Source organism: Stegodyphus dumicola, chromosome 6 (genome assembly GCF_044657685.1).
Source record: "Stegodyphus dumicola isolate Sdum_Otavi_A_Nest chromosome 6, ASM4465768v1".
In the NCBI taxonomy this organism is placed as follows: domain Eukaryota; kingdom Metazoa; phylum Arthropoda; class Arachnida; order Araneae; family Eresidae; genus Stegodyphus; species Stegodyphus dumicola.
This window is the reverse complement of record NC_140773.1, coordinates 179804184-179827157: the sequence shown is the minus strand read 5'-3', so window position 1 is coordinate 179827157 and position 22974 is coordinate 179804184. Positions and strand designations below refer to the sequence as shown.

The window sequence follows — 22974 nt, the reverse complement described above, 5'->3', positions numbered from 1 at the left end:
TTCTTATACAAAAACTTTACTGTATTGAAGGTTATCAGCCTCCTTACTTTTATATCTTGCTAGTTTAACTCATATTGAAATCACTAAATGTCATTCCACTAGATGACAAACTTGAAAATTTAACGCCATGCCTGCTACAGGTAAACCCAAAAAACAATTTCTATGAAAAACATTTAACTGTATTTACATGATTACATGCGGTACTTGACATATTAAATATATAGGACAGACTAAAAACAATCTTAACTTTCGAATCAATAACCATAGAGCTCAAATCAAAAAATTCAACGCACAAAAAAATAACATTAAAATAAGTACACCATCACAACTTAATACAGCAGAATTAGAACACTTTAAACACCATGACTTCAACTCTATTCAACTTCAGATACTAGATATAATACCCAATCACAAAACACGAATTTTTCAGGAATCTCTCTATATACTAAAACAACGTTCACTTTATCCATATGGACTTAACACTTATATACATAGTCATAGAGATACTTCTAAGAAGTCTATTTTCAGCCAATTTAAACTCTACAGCATCAAAACGCAGAGAGGAAAAAGAGGAAGCAAAATAAAAAATAATGCGAGATTTTTATCCACTTTGGATACACTTGCATTGAAAAAACAATTGAAATGTTTTTTTGACTCAGACTGTTTTCCCAAGAAACTTCTCAACTGGTTACACTCCTGTACTAATAAATTCCTTATCAAACTAAAAAAATTCATTCAATAAAGCTACGACGACATACAAATCATTAAAGACATGATTCTTGATTTTAGTCTTTTCAGACTCTCTAATAGTCTCACTCAACGCAAAATTTATTTTAAAGTCAATTTTCTGCATCCGCAGTTTGACAATATTCATTTCTCAAGAATCATCAGAGATTGTAAAGATTACTTCCCCGCAGTTGACACTATACCAATGATTGCATTTAAATATCAAAGGACCTTAAGCAACTTGCTTACTAACCACCATGAAATAGATGAAACTGCAGAATGACATTGTAAGACACCAATTTACAGCAATTACGTAGATTCTCATCACCAGCACATAATTACTGGCAACCTGAATATCATACAAAACCATCAACTAAAAACACTAATGAGTTATGGTACAAAATTTAGACCAGTCAGAAACATGACTACAAATTACTGTTACAAGACTTTCGAAAACAACATCAACGAATTTATAGTTAAAGCAAGCTATCAACTGAATTTTCCCATAGATACCTTCTTAAAATGGAAAGCTAAAATTCTTCAACGCATATCCACAGAAATCAGTCACCTCAAATTTAAAAGTACACTGAACTGGTCGCAACTTACATCTGATATTAGTAAATTAAAACAGCTTTTTACTATTACAAAAATAGATAAAGCAACTAATAACTTTAGCATTATATGAAAACAATTCTACACTCAGATTATTCATAAAGAACTTCTCAACGCAACTACTTATCAATCAGCCAACCTTACAGAAACATCTATAATAAACAGGATTAAAACTTTTCATAAGAAACTCAATATTACTTTCAATGCAAGCTACAACAGATTTACTAATCTTTATGCGATTCCCAAATTCCATAAAACACCATTAAAATTTAGATTTATAGCTAATGGAACTAATAATTACAAGAAAAATATAGACTATTATTTTTCAATTCAACTTAATAAAATCTGTAAATTTATTTTCAATGATTGTAACACTAATCATAACTATTGCTGGATCATTCATAATAACACTCCTGTCATTAATACCATTCATACCATTAACATCCAAAACATTAACTGCTATGATTTTGAAAACTTATATACCTCACTTCCTCTAGAAGAAATCTATACCAGTCTACTTGATCTACCAAAACTTTTCCCTAATATACTCAATATCATGACTCTTGACAAATGGAAAACCTACCTAAAATGCACACTTTTTCATAACTACATCAAGTTTCAAAATCAACTTTTTAAACAAGTCAGAGGATTGCCAATGGGCTTACATTCCAGCACCTCGATCTGTAATATCTTTTTATTTGTCAAAGAATTTAACTTCCAAAAAAATCTACAACCACAAGAGTTAAATTACTACAAACACACCTACAGATTTATTGATGACCTTATTACAATTAATAATTTTGGTAAAATTGAAAACTCCGACATTTATCCGAATTGTCTTAAACTTAATAAAACTAATAATTCACAAAATAGCATAGACTTTCTAGATCTTCAAATCATTAACTACAAAAAAATTTTACTTTTTGACAAAACAAGAAACTTCAATTTCAATACTAACAAATTAATAAATTGGAACTCCAACATATCCAAAAAAGTAATTAACAATACTATAATTAATCAAATACAATGAATTAAAACTATATGCACAGATACAATAGATTTACAACGCGAAATTTTGATCCTTATCAAAATTCTCAAAAATAATCTAATTCCCTTTCAATTTATCAACCATTGCCTTAAAAGAGCAGGCGTTAAATACTCACTCTAAATCATTTAACTGATAGGGATATGATAATTTATTCCTAAACCTGAGAAGGCGGTATAAGTTGGATGACTGTCAGTTGAAAGATTTGTATATAGTGTAATTACTCAATTGTATATATTGTAAAAAGCTAATTGTCTTCAGACATATACTGTTACTATACTGTTACTAAAAAAATGGGCCTATTTCCTGCCTTTAGACTGTCTACTAGCTCTTGGATAGCGAAAATGCCTTTTTCCTTTCTTAAATTCTTAATCATTGCGACACGACAATTAGCCAGAAATTAATTAATTTCCATTCACTAGTATTTTTAAAAAAATCTTAACAGACGGTCTCTCTCAGATAAGAACTCCACAAAATACATCCCTCAAGAATTCCAAGTCCCACCCACTACCATAAATTTCTTCACCCAAGTCTTGCCGACTGATATAATTCAAAGCCCCTACTGCCGCTAAGAATTTTCGGACACCCTACACTTCTGAGTCAGACACGAAGAGAACACACTGCCAACTCCCCCACTAGAAAGAATGTAAGTTACTTAATACCTTTCTGGCCTTTATATCTTCATGTACATTCACTGATCTTATTTATATTATTTTCTATTTTATTTTTATATTATTTTTATGTTCTCTTTGATTTGTTTTTGCAAAGTTTGCATTATTTATCTTTTTTATAATCTTCTATGTTTATTTCAACTTTACTTTGATTTCGATTTCATAATGACAATTTCCAATGTTTAATTTCTACAAATAATATAGTACTCAAATACATAAAGATGATAGTGTCGGGGACGATTACTCGAGTTTTACAAGATTTCTCTACAGTAATTGATTTTTACTCCAAATTGAATTGACTAAAATGCTTCATGAGAATCAGTTCTTTGAGTAACAACTATTCGCGGAAATATTTGGCCTGACTAGAATTGCCGGTTTGGCTTTAATTTATAACTCGAGTAAAGACGAAACACTTTCATATTTACGTATTTCTATCAATTATTGATCATTGAATGGGAGTTGGTTTGTTCCCCTTGAAAAGTGAACTAATTTCCGATCAATGACAATAATTACATGTTTTAATTTTTACTTTTACAATTGTAATATTATTCTTCGTGATGATTTAACTCCAGTCCCCGTTAAAACATTATTAACATTTTGCTTTCAAATTACTTCAAAACATCTTTCAAAATATAACTTACCAGTATGGATGCACACTTTTAAAATAATTCTACTTTAATTAAACTTAGGAGATAATATAATCAATTAATCAATACGGTTTAGGAAATAAATTATTATTAACTAACTTTGCAGCAATTGCGCAAGTAATAATAACTTGTATTCGCACTAAATGGATTTAAGTTCATACAACATTTGATATGCTAAATAGCAGCTATTAGCGCTATTTATCTCTTACCTAATGTACCCACTTTATATATTATCTCCAACCTTTTTAAGTTTTAAAGTTCTTATACAAAAACTTTACTGTATTGAAGGTTAGCAGCCTCCTTACTTTTATATCTTGCTAGTTTAACTCATATTGAAATCACTAAATGTCATTCCACTAGATGACAAACTTGAAAATTTAACGCCATGCCTGCTACAGATAAACCCAAAAAACAATTTCTATGAAAAACATTTAACTGTATTTACATGATTACATGCGGTACTTGACATATTAAATATATAGGACAGACTAAAAACAATCTTAACTTTCGAATCAATAACCATAGAGCTCAAATCAAAAAATTCAACGCACAAAAAAATAACATTAAAATAAGTACACCATCACAACTTAATACAGCAGAATGAGAACACTTTAAACACCATGACTTCAAGAAGAAAGAAGGATTTGTGTTTCACTGATCTCGCCACAAAAGAAAGGCTGCCTAAATCTTAAGTTTCAATCTAACATCTGATTCTAAACGCTCTAACATCTAGATGTAGCAAATGTAAATACGAAGAGGATTAATGATCAATGAATGTGTTCCTTGCATGTGTTCAACAAAAGTTCTATGCCTTTCCAAAGATATCAAGATGGAAGTATTAGAATTGTGTATAAAGCTTTTTACAAATATATGGAATCTAATATTCTTTTAATAAGTGATAATGTGCAAATTTCTTGAAACTTAAATAAAAGCCAGCAAAATATTTTGAATTAAAATTCATGTCGAAGCTACAGGATATCCTTGAAAAGACAACAAAATTTTTCTTTTACAAATTTTAAACCCTTTAAAACCATATTATCAGAGAGTTCTAATTTAATTCCTTAAATTAATCATCTTATTGAGAACATGAAATTACACTGTGATATGCCTCTATACACAGGAAATCACTGTCCCAGTACTGTCAGACATTTGCATTTGTTTCAAACATTCAGTTTTTCTTAAAATTTTATTGTCCCATATATTTCAGTTTTATTTCTTTCATAACAGAGTTTTACACCAAATACATTTATACTTGAGTTTTTAGATAATTTGATTTTTATATTACAATGTTATATATACCAAAATTAAATTAACTGAATTTTATTCCACAATTTTTAAGTAAGTAATTTTATGCATGTAGAGAGAATTCATTTTGCACACTATTATAGTTTTGCTAATTACTTCATATACATTGCATCTTCATGATATTTATATAGCATGATATTTACATACCACATAAATAATAAGCCACTTCTAAAATATTTTGAAAAACACGTTATTTAATGTAACATATCTACATACCACATAAATAATAAGCCACTTCTAAAATATTTTGAAAAACACGTTATTCAATGTAACATATCAGAAAACAGACTTATAATATCGCAAAAAAGATGCAAAAAAGTATATAATACATTTTAATCATTACCTGATGCTTCTTTGCTAATAACCCTTTGTAATGTTCGTTGTAATAGATTTGTTTTGCACTCTAAAAATATAATTATTATTATTAAAAATACAAAATGTATTCTCTTAAAACAGCAAGCATGTAGGTCATATAAATTTACAACTAAAATAGCTATTGTATAATTAATAACTAACTTTTCTCCTTTGCAAAACGTATCAGTAGTTAAGCTAATGATATTGGTAACATCTATATTTTGATTAGTATATACAGTCAAAGGTCTTTAATCCGGACTCGTACGGACTCTGGCAAATTCCGGATTTAAAGGGTATCAAAATTTACAAAAAAAAGCTTAATATTTATTTGTTTACTTTATTAAACATTTCTTTCAACGCGCACTTGTGTAAAGCACACATTACGCATAGTCGAAATTAGAAAATTGCAACCAGAAAACTATTTGATTTGTATTCGTGATATTTATAATGACGAGGAATTTGATTTAAATCACATCAAAGACGGAGTACATCGAGATGAAATACTAAGGAATTGTAAGCCGAATAAAATAAAAACGTCTGCCCTGAAGATAAGGATAGTGCTGACAGATCAACTTCCAGTTCATTGTGCGCTGCGACGTCCCCCCCCCCCCCCGGGGCCACAGAGCAGCACGAAATTGATAAACGGATTTCGGAATGGTTAGAGAAACAAAAGAAATGCCTTTATCCATTTTTTACAGCAATTCCACTTTTTGTTTGATGGACATCAAAACATGCTTTCGCTTTGTAGATCCTTTGGCAGCTCAAGAATCGGAAATTCTTTTTGACATAATCGAAAGTTCAAGCTTACTTTTATAAAATTGCTCTAACAGTCTGCAAAAAATAATAAGCCGGATACAATTAGAAGATTAAGAAACAACGCAATCAGCAACATTAACTGAAATAGATAATTAGATAAGTTTAGCTTAGCTTATACCGCCGTTATACATTAAACGCGCATGCGTAAACGCATTACGCTTTTACGGATGCGCAGAAAGATTGTAGCTTTGAGGTCCGGATTATAGATCATTCCGGATTATGGATATTCGGATTAAAGACTTTTGACTGTATGAGTAAATTCTAATCAGAGTGAATGACACTTAATACATGCCTGCACCTAGTTTATGAGTAACTAAATAACTTTCAAAAAGGGAGCAATATTGTATGAGGATGAGATTTTAAATGTAGTAATATAAGATAAAAACTAAAGTGCTTAAAAATCAGCAAAAAAAAAATCTTTAATTAAATCAATATCAGATTTGCACAGAATGCTTTGACAAGGCATATCTCGACTCCAAGACAAGAAGAATCAAATTCAAACTAAAAATATGGATTAGCGGTCAAAGACTATACAATTTAATTTCAAATTAATCTGGTCAGTAACTCTATTGTCATAATAAACTCAAATGTCAGCAGCAGTTATGGAAAGACTAATAATTACAAATTATCAGAGCTGACAGAACTAGGTCAGAAACACACTCGTCTTACACTCTAAAAACCTCAGTTTAAAAACTGTCTAAGTGATTTGCATTCTGGTGAGGAAATAGAAATGGGAAATTATAGTAAAGGCTGAAACTGTAAACAACTAGGTAATTTACGTAATAATAACTGTACATATTCATTTGAAGAATAGTTTTCTTTCTCTTTACATATTTAGTTTCTTTTTTCAACAAGTTTCCTTTTCACTTTAAATTTTTGGCATTTAATTAAAGACTTCTGTTATCCTAAAAGACTAAATGCATTTAGAATGCATGGAAAAAGCTGCTAATTTTATTTCTTTAGTAATACGAACATTCAGAAGAAATATGAAATACATATGGTAAAGTCTGGTCACAGAGCTGGTGTGGCATTAGAATTTAGGGACGCACTGAGCAACAAAATCTAGAAATGGCAAAACTTTTAGAATTTAGGGCAGGCATTGGAAGCAGAATTTATAAAGGCACCAAGCAGCAGAATTTAGGATCCACAGAGACTGCGTCAGGTGTGTCAGTTTTCAATTTCTTTATTAATAAAAAATTCCTTTCTATAATGTCTGTCCATATCATAAGATTAGAAGTACTCTTGATATTTTTCATGCTTGTATCTAGTGAAAAGTAGAGAAAATAAAGGGAAGATAAAAATATTAAGAAAGTGATTCTAGAATCAGAAGTAAAACATTCAAGTATTATGTTTTCATTGTTTTTCCAGATGTTCTCCAAAATGTAAGAAACTGCGTGTTACTACCATGGAGACATTTTTCATTTTATCACATTTTCCTGGAATCTTTTAGAATTGTGGGTCTATAAATTTGCCTTAAAATCTTTCTAAACTTTCCAAGCTTCAATGTCTAAAATCCTAAAGAAAAATTACCCCTACCAATTCTGTAACAGAAAAAAGCCAGAAATGTTTTTTTAAAAAAATCGGAGGAAAAAAGTGCAAAATTAATTTTATAGAGAAAACTGATGCATTTTCTGAGAATTCTGAGAAATGGGAAAAATTTTAACATGAAAAAATTAAAAAGACATTTTTAATTAATTACATAGCTATTTTGCTTTTGCTAAAAACTGTTTTGTAAACTGTGCTTTATAGCATTATTACTTGCTTATTTTTCAGATTAAAAAAATTGTATAATATGTGGCCAAAATGGAACTTTATAATATGACAGTGAAAAATAAAAATGCTTTATTTTAATGTTATTTCTTAAATATAATTCCAATATATTACCTTTATTTTAATGAAATTTAACAATGTTAGAATGTTCTAAAAAAATCGTCAAGAAATTCCCAGATCTCGGAATTAAAAATTTTCTACAGAAACCAATCTTAAAATCGCCAAAATGTTGATAATCGTCAAATTTAGAACCATTTAATAAAAGATTTCACATCCCCAAAAGCGGAAAGTTGTTTGAGAGCTCTTCATTACAAAAATGAAATAATTTTGAAATGCTTATGTTTCACTTCTTGCTCAGAAACTTGAGTATCCCACCATTATTTATATTACAAATAGGAACAAATTATAACTCATGAACCCATTCAAAAAATAGCCATATTTGTTAGTGAATCACCAAAAATATTCCTGCAAAATGCTAATTCACACCCAAAATGGCAGACGTAAAAACAGACAGAAATTTCAGATGATTAAAATTAAGGACTTTCTGCCAATTTTGGCCAAAATTAAGGACTTTTAAGGACCAAAAATTAATTCCAAAAAAGTTAAGGACTTTTAAGGACTCTTAAGGACCGTAAGAACCCTGAATAATAAAAAGGAATTGGATATAAATCAGACACGCGAATGATTATATTAGCACATGGAGATTTAAAGAGCCCACCTCTGTTTAATCTTTCCCTCCCCCCGACTCTCTCAACAGTTGATGAGTAAAACAAAAGTCGGGCAGAATATATCAAACTCAAGGTCAGGAACCTAAAACTGTGTTCATTTCAAAAGTAATGGACATAAGATGCCATCTAGTGGTCTTCAGAAAAATGTTCCAGCTTAAAATGCATATATGCATCACTCGTCTTTTGAACGCAATCTCTAGTGATGCGTGGATGAGACACCCAGCTGTAAGAGACATTCTTAAGGAATGCATATATGGGATGCCCGTCCTGAAAGGGTTAAGGTTCCAATAAGCTACTAAAGCACAAGAGGTGATACCTTGTTTTTTTATTATTTTAAGTCTCACAAGATTAAAAAAATAAGTTTTACATCAATTTTTGCATTTTTTTGTTTTACCTTGTGACCACGGTAAGGATTAATAAAAGGCAATAACTCAATTAAATATACAGAGATAATTAAGGGTAAGCAGTTAGTTATAAGTAATTAAATTAAGTAGTTAGATAACCTTAGTTATTATGGATTTGCATGGCCACTATTAAATAAATTTTATTTATTTTTTAACAATATTTGTTAAAAAAGCCCTATTAAAATCACAATCTAATAAAATTTCACAGTTAAAATACATGTAATTTATGACATTGATTCTTAAACGATATTAGGATAATACACATTAAAAGCTACAAAACATTCATCTTTTGTAGCAACAACACTCAAAAAATATTATGCATCTTTTTAATTTGAAGCCTTCTCAGATATTTTGGTTAATATATATTGATTTCCTTCTCTTTAAGCATCTTTTCTAACAATCAGAAATTTGCGTCAATACGCAAACCAACATTCTTACTAGTCTCTGCGTACTCTATGTCCTAACTTGTCAACCTCTCCATGAGAGTTTACTTGACATGGCAAAAGTTAAATATTTTTAACCCCCCAAAAGACGTGAAGCAAATTATTGCTATCTCTGAAAGTAACTACAGAGGTTTAAATAAGTCTCTTATTTAAAAAGGACTTAAAACATACAGGCAGGTTCTTTTGCTAACAAAATCAATTACAACTCATGGTGATGCAATTAAACAAGAAGAGTCAAATTCAAACTAAAAATGTGGATTAGTGGTCAAAGACATTAGACATTTTAAAGGAGGAAGGATAAAAAATGAGCAATGCCCTCAACTGGGATTCGAGCCACGGTCCTCTGGATACACGCCCAGTGTGCTGGCCACTAGACTATGAAGGCATGCTAAGAAGGTGGGAGAAATACCTTATATACTCTCCCTTTTAAAGGGCAACTGAGGTTTTAGAGGACCCAATCGCCAAATCTTGGTAGTGGAGAATCATCATCCACCACCCTTTTAGTTCGCTGCCACTGTAGAGACATTGGGTATTTTAAAGCAGGAGGGATGAAAATGAGCAATGCCCTCGCCGGGACTCGAACCACGGACCTCTGGATACATGGCCAGCATGCTGACCACTACACTATGAAGGCATGCCAAGAATGTGGGAGAAATACCTTATAATACAATTTAATTTTAATTTAAGTTGGCTCAGTAACTCTATCGTCATGACAAATTCAAATGTCGGCAGCAGTAATGCAAGGGGAGCAAGCGGAGGTCAGAAACACACTCCAAAAACCTCAGTTTAAAAACTGTCTATGTGATTTGCTTTCTGGTGAGGAAATAGAAATGGGAAATTATAGTAGTGGCTGAAATTATAAACAAGTGAGTAATTTACATAATAATAACTGTACATATCTTTGAAGAATGATTTTCTTTCCCTTTATGTATTCAGTTTCATTCTTCCACGTTTCCTTTTCATTTTAGAATTTCTGGATTTAATTAAAGAATTCTGTTATTCTAAAAAAATTAAATGCATTTAGAATGTATATAAAAAGCTGCTAATTTTATTTCTTTAGTAATATGAAATATATATGGTGAGGTCCGGTTACAGAGCTGGTGTGGCATAAATTTTAGAATTTAGTGACACATTGAGAAACAAATCTAGAAATAGAAAACTTTTAGAATTTAGAACAGGCATTGGAAGCAAAATTTGGGATCCACAGAAGCTGCATCAGGTGACAAAATGCCTAGTGCCAGCCTTGTGTACAAAAGACATATTGGATTAATCATTGAAATTGTCAGTTTTCAATTTCTTTATTAATAAAAAATGTCCATATGATAAGATTAGAAGCATTTTTGATATTTTCCCTACTTGTGTCTAGTGAAAAGTCAAGAGATTAGAAAAAATGAAATAATTTTGAAATGCTTATGTTTCGTTCTTGCTCAGAAACTCGAGTATCCCACCATTTATATTAGAAACAGAACAAATTATAGACCATGAACCCATTCAAAAAATAACCATATTTGTCAGTGAATCGCAAAAAATATTTCTCCAAAACACAAACATTTACACTCAAAATGGCAGTCCTGAAAACAAACAAAAATTTCAGATGATTAAAATTAAGGACCTTCAGCCGATTTTGGCTGAAATCAAGGACTTTTAAGGACCAAAAATCGATTCCAAAAAACTAACAACATTTAATGATTCTTAAGAACTGTACGAATTCTGATTTTAACATATCATCAGTTAGCAGTGTTATTACCCCAAGACAAAAAAAAAAAAAAAAAAAACTCATACCATTATTCGAGTCAAATTCTTCTTTAGGATAGAGTAAAACATAAATTATTTTCAATGTCATTTGTACTACAACAACAAATTCACATATCTGATCCTTCGCTAGAAAAAGAAAGAATGAAATAAGTAATGAGAACTAACTAGTAATGAACACTGAACTAAAATTTTTATTTCTGATTTTATTCATCACATTCTATTATTAGAAAAAAAAATTCTTTAAATCTACATTAGGAATATTTATCTCTAAAAGTTTCATTATATTACGATGACTATATAAATTAAATTTTTCAGCAAAAATTCAAAATGTTTCTAAAATGAATGCTTGAATTATGTGAATAAAATTCAAACATTTATCTGATTCTTACCATACTTTTCTGGACGAAATACTGACTTCAATACATTCTAAATGGGGAAACAAATGTATACATACATCAGGAATTTTTAATTAAGTAAAAATGTTAAAAAAATACCATTTTTAAAACTAATTTTTCATTACAACTAATTTTTAATTAAAACAAATAATTTAATAATAAACATCAAAACTTTAATAACCATACCTTTCGCACTTCTAAAATTTCCATAAAAACTTCCTCTAATGATGAATTGGACAATAAAGAAGAACAACACATTGGACCTACAACATTCTATAAGGTTTCAATTAAATTAATAACAGCAGGAAAATGCAATTTAAAAAAAAAAAAAAAAAAAAAAAAAAACATAAAAAGAATTAACTAAACTTGGAGAATATCGTCACAATATTTTAAATATTTACCTCTGGTTCAATATTTTCTGTTTCTAGTATTCGCTGGCAATTCTACAAGATAAAAAATTAGATGAATTTAGAAAAATATAATTAGAAATGTATCTATATTTTTATTTATTAAATGTGTTTCTAACATGTGTATTATGAAGACATAAACATTATTATCAGTTCTAAGATTCCCTTGGATATCAGAAATATATTCAATTCAACTAAATCTCTTTATGCATTGCTTGATTCTAAAGGACTTTCATCTCCAAGAAAATTTAACATAAATCATAAATTAATTTAATTTTTTAAGAGAACTAAATCATTCGCTGAATTAACTCCTTTAATTTATGCACTGAAATTTTGCATGGCTTACTTAAAGCATTTACTAAGTAAACTCTAATTTATTTATCCCTGTATTTTATTATTTTTATGTGATTACAAAAAAATCAAAACAGTATTAATTAGATCAGATTTCTTCAATCTGGGTAAAACACACAAGAATGAAGGGCAGTCCTTATGATTTAAAATATGCTCTTTTCAATCAAAGAAATAAGAATATATGGAGCAGTCTTCCTTGCAGTCAATGTGAAGTCAAAAATGGGAGAAAGGCTGGGCCAAAATTCTGGAGTATTGTGAACACCCCATGGTTTGTACAAAACACAGAAATTCACAGGGACTTATCGTGATCTTAATTTAGTTTTAAAGTTCATTCTTCATATAGCATATCTCAAAGGTTAAACTCTTTGATGAAATATCCAACCTTTGCTAACCACCATATCAACATGGTCAAAAAGTAACATTTTAAAGTTCATTCTTCATATAGCATATCTCAAAGGTTAAACTCTTTGATGACATATCCAACCTTTGCTAACCACCATATCAACATAGTCAAAAAGTAACAGTAAGGCATATATATTAAAAAGTTATTTTTTAATTAACACTCCTTTTTTTTTTTTTTTTTTTTCAAGTTAATTCTAATGTTCTTCAATATATACTTTCTAAAACTATTCTAAGTTCAGACCACATTAGAAAACGGCATTTTCCATAAATGATAAAAAGGGATTAAAAACAAGAACTATGGCAACACATATGATTTTTATTAATTAACTATGCACAATATAAAAATTACAACGCAAATGATTTAAGAATTACTGAATAATGAAAAATACTTAACTTTATTAAAAAAAAATTATGTACTCGCCTGCATTAAAACATATCTCAGATGATTTACAGATGTCCACTGCCTTTTAATAATGGGAAATTGCACAGATATCCTTTGTTCTTGGTAAACAGGATCCAACATGAGCAGAGAATGAGTATGACGAGCTAACAAGAATAAGGAAACAGCACTTACAAAATCTTCATTCTCAATGGAAGACCATATCTAAAAAACAGATTATGTTTAAATTAATTTTTTTTAATATTCCAAGAAATTTTACATATTACAAATTTTCAAAAGAGAATATTTTATATTTGAGCTACTGAACTTACTTTTGTTGGGCAATCCATTAAAATTTTTATTTGAGAAGCTATTATGTATAGTAATTCATTTGATTTCCTTCTGAAAAAAAAAAAAAAAAATCAGAAACGATAGATTTGAGTTTTAAAAAAATGCAATTAATTTGCTCTCAGATACTTTCCATAAGTCAGAAATTAGTTTTAAAATGAGCATATATATCTTAACCATCCCGCTGCAGACTTTTTTTTTTTTTCTTTCCCTTCTTAGGAGCAAACTCAGCAGAGTTAGTATATCTTCTAAAGGTTTATTATAAGAAAATTTAATGCAAAAGCCAAAGAAGAAAAATGTAAGTAAGAAAAACAAATATTTTTGCTTATTCATTTACTACTAGTCAGAAATGTGAATATTCTTTTCATAAAAATATAGAAAATATATACTTTAAGCCAATATTGCAATCTTAATTCTGAATTCTTATTTTCCTTATTAGCCCACACTCTTTTTTAAAGCAACAATAAAAATTTTATGATTTAACTTTTCACATGAAATAAAGTACAAAAGAATTACACAATACCTTTTGAATAATTAGATTATTTATAGAAAAAATTTAGAAAATAAAACATTTCCAAAAGCCAATATTATTTAGAAATTATAGGCAAAATAAAATCTTCCTGCATTCAAACACATAATAAAGCTCACTCAGCAGGGAAAAAATTTTCTTTCTGCTCAGATGTTCTAAAAATTCAAAAGAATGTAATAACAACATGACTTCACCCATGGCTAGAGGGTTAAAAAAAAATTAGTATCACTTTGCTAAAAAAAAAAAGGTTTATTCCTTAAAGAACCTTTGAAATTTTACAAATATCTTATACATAATCTTTGATCCAGCAGACATGTTATCCAAGTCCTGTTCATTCTCTCACAAAAAACAAAAAAAAAAAAATTGTTTCAAAAACTCTCTGCAACCAACTGCACTCACAAGTGCTTTTGGCATGATGCAGAGAATCTCAACCTTGGACCAGACTTCTATTCACTGGCAGGTACGTCTTGACTATGGCTTCTTGATTGCCCAGAGGCTGGATTATTTAGAATATGGTAAAGTGCAAATAAGGGCTATCTGCCAAAGGGAAGAGATGGCTTTGTGAGAGGCTTTTTCAGAGAAACTGCCTCATATTCATGTTGCACATACGGGAAAATAAAAAAACTATCATGCAGCCAGCCTGTTTGCTAAATTTTGAGCCAAGGTTTTACTTTGTTCCTTGGCCGACAGAGGGCCCACTCAGATGTATAACATATCTATTATAGATAACTACATCCCAAAATTATCTTATTTTAAATGCCACCTTGCACGGTCATTTTTTTTAGAAATAATAATACTAATAATTTTTAAAAAAACCTTTATTCTCTTAATTCTGAACACATTAATGCATTTGAGTTAAAGATATCATTATGCTATTTTAACACAAAGTATATTTGAGATTTACATATAGCACTGCGATAACATACATACTTCAAGGGCAAATCAGTTTTTTTTCTGAAAAGATGTTGTGTGTTTTTTCCATTTTATAATTACCGTAATTTTCGGAAGAAACGGCGCAGTGTTTACATGTTTAAAACTTAAATTTTCAGCGGGTGTGGCATTTCTACCCATGCGGCGTTTAGGTGCACTAAAAATAAAATATTTCCTATGATGATCATTGTACATAGTTTGAATAACCTTGTCATTGTACATAGTTTGGATGGCCTTGTCATTGTACATAGGTTGGTGCTGTTTCCACGCAAAAGACCACTCAGTTGCTTTTTGCGAATGTTATTTTGTTTACATTCTTTCCCTTAAACAGACCTACATGCCTTATTCACCCTAAACCGGATCTCAGAACAATAACATTCTTCCCGCTTTTAAATCAGCATTCTCATCAGTTTGAATAACCTCTCTCCTCTGCCATTTGATGAATCTTCCAGGACCCATCCTCTCCCCACCCCTGCCTTTTTCTGCAATTTTTTTCAAAGGCAGACACGACTCCACCTGCCTCTCGCAATAACAAACTGAACTCTGAGACGTATTTTCCCTTCAGCATGAATTGATTTTTCTTGGCATTCTGCCAGATACAGATCCCATCAGTTTGGATACAAGTACTTGTTGGATAGTTTTTCAGTAAGAAGGAAGCGGAAATTTTTTGAAAATGGCACCTAAACGGCACAGAAGCTATACTGCTGGTTTTAAGCTTAATGTAATTTCACGTGCTGAACAAATTGGAAATAGAGCAGCAGCTCGAGAGTTTGAAGTGGACGAGAGATGTATTCAATGTTGGAGAACTGAAAAAGAAGAGCTTAAAAATATGCCACAACAGAAACGAGCCAAAAGAAGTGGTACTGTAAGGTGGCAGAATCTAGAGGATGATCTTGCAAACTGGATAAAGGAGCAACGAGGAAAGGGAATGGCAATTTCGACTATAAAAATTCGCTTATAAGCAAAATTTATAGCAAAACAAATGAACATAAATGATTTCAAAGGAGGGCCTTGCTGGTGTAGCAGATTTATGAAAAGAAAAAATATTTCTGTGCATACTAGAACAATAGTCGGGCAACAATTACCAATGGACTGGCAGGATAAAAAGGCATCTTTTCAAAAATATGTGACAGATATTATTGACAAAAAAAACTTCTTCGGTCACAGATAATAAATATGGATGAAACGCCATTAGCCTTCGAACAGTTGATGAAACAGAACTGTTGATGAAACTGGTGCAAAAACTACATCTGTGCTTACGAAGGGGCGTGAAAGAACGTCATTTACATGTGTGTCAGCTTGTGCTGCAAACGGTGACAAGCTAAAGCCGATGATCATTTTTTAACGAAAAACTATTCCGAAGGGAGATTTTCCTAATGACGTAATTATTTGTGCAAATGAGAATGGCTGGATGTGCTAAACAATCATGCATGAGTGGCTACAAAAAGTTTGGCAGTGTCGTAAGAGATCTTTTTTCCCAACCAAAAGGGTTATTGATAATGGATTCCATGCGTGCTTATTTACTTGAGTCAGTGAAAACCAGATGTCAAAAATTGTCTATGACCATACCAATTTTTTTTTCCGTTTTTCTCGTGATTTTTCTCGAGTGCGCCTTTTACGTTGATGCGACCTTTCTTCCGGAAATTACGGTATCTGCCTAAAACTATACCAAAGTATCAAGTTTTATAAAAAATCACGTAAAGCATTTCAGAGGTATTCATATTTTAAATTTGACATTAATTTCAATTTAGTGTTAAGAAAATTTCACTAAATGAATTTCTAGTTTTTATTTTAAACTGCCTTTTTTTTAGTCCAAAGGGACAATTTGCCCTGAAGGACTATTAACCCTCTCACTGCGTACTTTTTTTTCAAATTAGGTTCAAAAATTGAGTTTGAGCTTTTTTTTATTACATATTTCAAATCTACATATATTTTAGAGTTAAAATGTACAAAATTTTTTTGCAAAAGAGTTTTTTTTTTTTTTTTTTTTTTTTTTTTTTTTAATATAGAATTAGATCATAGAAAAGGGTTGTCAGAATATTGAAATTGAAGAATAATGATATAAAAGGAAAATTTTGAAAATAATTATTGGTTAAATTATAATTTATTTTATAAAATACAAAGGTAAAACATATATACTAATGAAAATATTTGCATAATGTAATATTTTGCATATCAATTTTGCACCACTGCACTGATTTTGCATATCAATTTGCACGTTTTCAATAGAAACTGAATATTCTGATTCATCACTATATGCAGAGGAAACCGACATAAGTTTCTCTTATAACTATCTTCAATATACTTGAAATCAGAGTCAGAACTACTATCAGTGTCGGAAATATCGTCAGGAATATAAGTTATATCACTCGCGAAACGCTTCCTGCCAGACAACTTTGAACTCTGAAAAGCGCACGCAAAATACTATATTACATATTGTATATTTGGCAGAAATGTAGACAACTAACGCCATCTGTTAGAACAGGAAAAGAACAGGTTGCACAGTTAAATAGAGAGCAAAAATTCATCCCCACAGAAATCGCAGGTTGCGCAAATTTTGCTACTTTTACGTCACCTGTGGAAATCACGGGATGCGCAACGAGAAGGTTAATTTCATTTTGTGTTGGTTCACTTTTTAAATTGTTGCAACCAAATATTATCGCTCTGTGTTATATACACTCACTTCCAGAAGTTAAGCACAAAAATGTAAAATGCGAAAAAATCAACAAATACTGCTTTGATTGACACAAAATTTGGCAGGAAAGTAGCATGTATATTTATGCATAAAACAAAATCAATAAATATATAAAGAAATGAAAACAATATAAAATTTTTGTAAGTTATCAGATAATGACATACTGGAGACTTAAACAGAATTATGTATAGAGTGAAAATAAACAGCATAAAATGAAAAAAAAAGGCATTTATAGGGTTTGTGATCCCCCCTTATCTGTATAAAGAGTTTACAGCTTGTGACCATGCTTTCAATTAGGTGGTCAACCACCGCAGAATTAAGTAATCGCCATTCTTCTTGTAGAGCAGTTTCCAGCTCAACAAGAGTTGCTGGAGGTGGGAAACGTGAAGATACAGCACGGCCGAGAGCATTCCAAAGATTTTCAATGGGATTAAGGTCGGGCGAATATGCTGGACACGCCATACGCACAATCCCTTCACTCTTAAGGTAGTTATCGACGATATCAGCTCTATGGGGACGTGCATTATCGTCCATTAAAACAAAAGTAGGGCCAACTGCTGCAGCGTACAATCTCACAATGGGTTCTAGGACTTAATACTGATACCAGAGAGCCGTCAAAGAACCCCGTTTAAAGGTGTGCAGGTCGATGCGGTATCCTAATGAAATCCCTGCCCACACCATAATGCTTCTGCCTCGGAATGCGTGATGTTTTCGGACTGATTGCGTGTTCGTTGTTCACGCCATATCCTTATATGCTTGTCATCTGGCTCAAGAGCAGATCTTGACTCATCAGTAAACATGACATTGCCCCAGTCAGACACATTCCAATTGACATGTTCCTGGCACCACTATAATCGTGCTCCTCTGGATTGGATGGATAGAGGAACACAAACTCAAGGTACCCGGGCATACAGTTCACTCATATGTAATCTTTGGCGTACAGTAGCTGCAAATATTGCCTTACTAATGGACGCTGTTACCATAGATGTCACATGTGTGGAGGTCGCTCTGCGATTTGGCTTGGCTTCAATAGCAATATATCGATCTTCCGCTGGTGTTGTAAACCTTGGGCGACCGGCTACGGGTCTTTGGACAACTGACTGTGTGGTTTAGAATTGTTTCCATAAACATGAAATTACAGAATGATGAACGCTGAAGAAACGAGCAACATCTGTAATCGACTGTTCTGCTTCAGTGCACCCCACAGCCCGCCAGCACTCGGAATCTTCCATTCACCTTCTGGAAGTCATAGAAACACATATGTCTTGAAAACAAATTGTACAAAAGTTTTAAACACCTTCTATCAACACTTACAATCAACTTCTGTAACCCTTCATAAAGCTGGATTCTTATAATACTGCCTTTTTTGCATATTTCTTGACATGAAAGTGCGATTTGGCTGTTACCTAACATATTTGCATACTTCCATCTACCTCTGCAGCGAATTGCATCCTCTTCAATTCTGATTGGCTTCCAGAAATTAGCCTTTTCCTCTCCGTGCTTAACTTTTGGAAGTGAGTGTATTTAAATAAATTAAATAATGAAGAATCTCCATAAATGCATGTATGTTTCTTGCATTGGGATAAAACAACGGTACCTATCAAGAGCCATCAAGTTTTGAATAACGTAATCTTCTACCAAATATGGTCATCTGGAAACCCAAATTTGTAATTTAAAATTTGTTTTATTATCGACCATATTTTTAAAAAAATTTTTGATTAACAAACTTTACAATTCCAAAGTGAGAAATGACAACACTGTGGGTTTTTTTTTTTTTTTTATCTCCAGCGCGCAAGACTGTGTATCGGAAATTCTAAAGCTTTGCTCATATTAAAATTATTTTGCATTATTGCTATTGAATTGAATTTTATGGTTTAAGTTAAGAATGGTAAGAATTTAGGGTTTAAGTTAAGAACATGATGTTTCACAAATAAAGGTAACACACAAAACATTAAAGAAACGCCCCTTTGTGTGTAATGTAAAATCTGAAAGTTTTCAGTTTTTTTTTTTTTTTTTTTTTTTTTTTTTTTTTTTTTTTTTTTTTATGAATAGCTATGGTGTTGAAATCTTTTGAATCTCTCAACTCGGCTTATTAATCCCATATTTTAAGTCCAATATTTTTGTGGTTAAAAGGATACTAAATATATTTAATCTGCTCATTAAAAAAAATTAGAAGACTTCACAGAAATAGGCAGAAGTTTTTTGAAATGGTGTAATGAAGAAAAATTTGATTGAAGTTGTGCTTCTGAAGAATTTAAGACAGTTATGTGGTATTTCCAAGATCAAGAATTTGAATTTTAGTATATGATAAAACATGTCAACAGAGAGTGGAACCATGAAAAATTTTATGTTTAGTCAGGTTTTTTTATCATATCATATGAGAGAGGAATAATAATATTTCCTGTAAAATTCATATTTTGAATTGAGTTAATTATTAATTACTAGTTATTATTTAAAATATAGTTACAGAGATATGATTTTTATTATTTAAAATATAGTTATATAGATTGAATGTTATAAAGAACAAAAGGCAACACAAAATAATATTTTTTTTCTTCAAAAACAAACACAGCTGAAGCTGATAAGGATTTGGGGGAACTAATTAACTTAAAGTCTGAGTATTTTGGATTGCAATCTGATATCTAAGTTTGTTAAAGCAAAATAATATATAACTACTTCAGTTTTCTTTCATTCAACTCATAAAACTAAATCCTTAAACCACTGAATAAAATTGAAACTCAACTGAAATGAACTCCAGTTTTAAAAGCTCTGGCATTTGTTTCTCCACTATTTTTTTTTTTTTTTTTTTTTTTTTTTTTGATTGCAAAATAGAATAAACAAAAGAACACCAGAATATTAAAATGGAGTGTATTACTGTAAGAACAAATGAAGAATTGGATAAAGAAAGTAGCAGTAAAATTTTATCATTACTATTAGATTTTATTTTTTACATCAGATTAATGCCAGTCAAAAATATATGTAATTAACAGTGCAAAGAATGTGCTACAAAATATCATATTTGGCTATAAGATGTAGAAAATATAAAATGTAAAAACTGTTGCTCTCAAAAGCAAACTTTTTCTGAAGCTTTAAAAATAAATTTTTGCTTATATGTATAACAGCACTTAAGACTCTTTGATTTAGATATTTATTAACAAAACCAAAATTTATATATAATCAATTTTTTTTTTGTATGTTCTCAAAAATATTCACATGAAAAACTATAACTAAAAAATTAGCAAATTATAAACTTTCTTTTTTAATGAATATAGTATACATTATTAAAACTACAAGCAGTGGTTTAGAAACTTTATTTATTTTAGCACAACTTACAAAATGTAAAGAAGCTTACTTTTCTGCTACCTTGTCTTGAATTGTACTTAAAATTCCTTTTCGTAAACTACCTTCTTGCAATTCATAACATCTATCTTCAATGGATTTGACCCTATTTTTAACCTAAAATGAACAAAATTCTTATAATAAATCAAAATTAAGATAACATCCACTTTTGAATGTAATAATCATGTTTCAATTTATTACACTTAAGTCAGTATGTAAACATATTAATGTGAATATCATATTGTTAAAATAATTGTCACTATAATATAATATGTTCAAAGTATGACTTTTTCAAACTTACATTTAACAAAAAGAGCAAATGATTGAAAATATATTTCATAGTTAATTCATTCAAAATATTAATGTAAATAGGAATGATTAATTTCAGCATTCTTTAAACATAGGAAGAAGCTAAATGAAATTTAATCATTTATAAATAAACCTCAATAAATCTTAATGGAATATAAATTACATAAGATATTGTTTCCAAAAATGCTTAATCAGGCTCCTGTGTTATGATCTTATGCTATTTAACCCATTAGCCGCTGGTGTTGCGTTGACGCGACGGTCAAAATAAATGCGCATACAAATATAACTACCTAAGATATTTTATAACAGCAGATGATTTTGTGTAGGGAATATTATGAAGATTATTTCTCTAAAAAAATATTTGCCTTCAACAATCATTTTATTTATAATAATTAAGCTCATACTTTAAGCAAAATTTTCGACCACGTATTTTTGCTGAAAATATTTAATGAAAGAATCGCCCTCTTTATGAGTGATCTATTTTTAGTCAAGGTCACCGTTTATCAGAACATTACATCAGTCAGATGTTTATTTTTGTGTTGGGAAGGGAGGGAAAACAGGTGTTGCATTGATGCAACGTCAGCAGGAAACGGGTAGTCAATCTTCTTTTTCACTCATTCGTTTCGATGTTCTGGTTCATGTTCTGGTTGTTTAAAAATGCATAGAATGAGGTATCTTACACTAGAAGAAGCCCTTCAAAGATTTTTTGATGAAGAAACAGATGATGATAATGTTAATAATGACCAGAATGAAACTGATATTGTTGCTGTTCCTCCAGACATTGCAGAGGCTAGTGACGAAGAAGAAAGGAATGGCAATGTTTTAAATAATGATAATAATATTTTACCGAATGATACTGCTGGGGAAGTTGAAATTCACGTAAGAAGTAAGTTTCAGCCTTCTAAAAGCAGTTATAGTCATACTAAAAAGTTTAAAAGGCAGAAGACTGAAATCTTGAAGTGGATAAAAAAGGAACTGTTAGTTATGTCTCAGGAAGAACATGAAGAAAGAGATAGAAGAGAAATTATAAAAGACAAAACCAAGGTAAAACATGTGCACAGATTTTCGATTTTCTTTTGGTTTAGACATTTACTTTCTTCTCGTTGAACAGACAAATATATACGCTCAGGGAAAAAAATGCCCAGAATATATTGCATCTGAAGCCTAAATGAGAAGCTTTATTGGAATATTATTACTTACAGGATATCATTCTTTACCTCAAGAAAAAAATGTATTGGTCTTTTGATAAGGACATTTCTGTTCCTGTTGTACAAGAATTGATATCACATTTGCAGTACAGGAATATGAAGCAGAATTTGCATTTGACAATAGTCAAATTGACAATACTGATAAATTATATGAGGTGAGACCGTATCTAAACTTACTAAATATCACCACTTTTTACTACTGGAAATATAAAGTCTCTTTTAGATTTCAGACGCGAGAATGCATTATTCCTTTTGCAAACTCCTATTGAGAATGTAGAATTAGCCAGAAATAGATCAGCAACAGGGAGACCTAGTAAACTCAGCATTCAAAAACCATTGCATGGAGATGGTAGACATTTTATCGTAAAGTCCGTTGATAACAAAAGACTTTGTTGTACAGAGTACC

At 30.6% G+C, this 22974-nt stretch overlaps 1 protein-coding gene across 4 annotated transcripts in view; it reads right to left on the bottom strand.

The window, feature by feature from the left end:
• The window catches only part of Cog1 (conserved oligomeric Golgi complex subunit 1), a 348144-nt gene that overhangs the window by 315489 nt on the left and 9681 nt on the right, over positions 1-22974 (bottom strand). For 3 of the 4 annotated variants that reach the window (XM_085819219.1, XM_085819217.1, XM_085819216.1), the window contains exons 5-12: positions 21065-21168; positions 13543-13612; positions 13253-13435; positions 12073-12114; positions 11858-11944; positions 11666-11702; positions 11304-11402; positions 5350-5409 (exon numbers count right to left, since the gene is read on the bottom strand). In XM_085819219.1, coding sequence (XP_085675345.1) covers positions 5350-5409; positions 11304-11402; positions 11666-11702; positions 11858-11944; positions 12073-12114; positions 13253-13435; positions 13543-13612; positions 21065-21168 — 682 coding nt within the window. The remainder of the gene's footprint in view (positions 1-5349; positions 5410-11303; positions 11403-11665; positions 11703-11857; positions 11945-12072; positions 12115-13252; positions 13436-13542; positions 13613-21064; positions 21169-22974) is intronic. The other variant, XM_085819218.1, reaches the window with a different exon arrangement.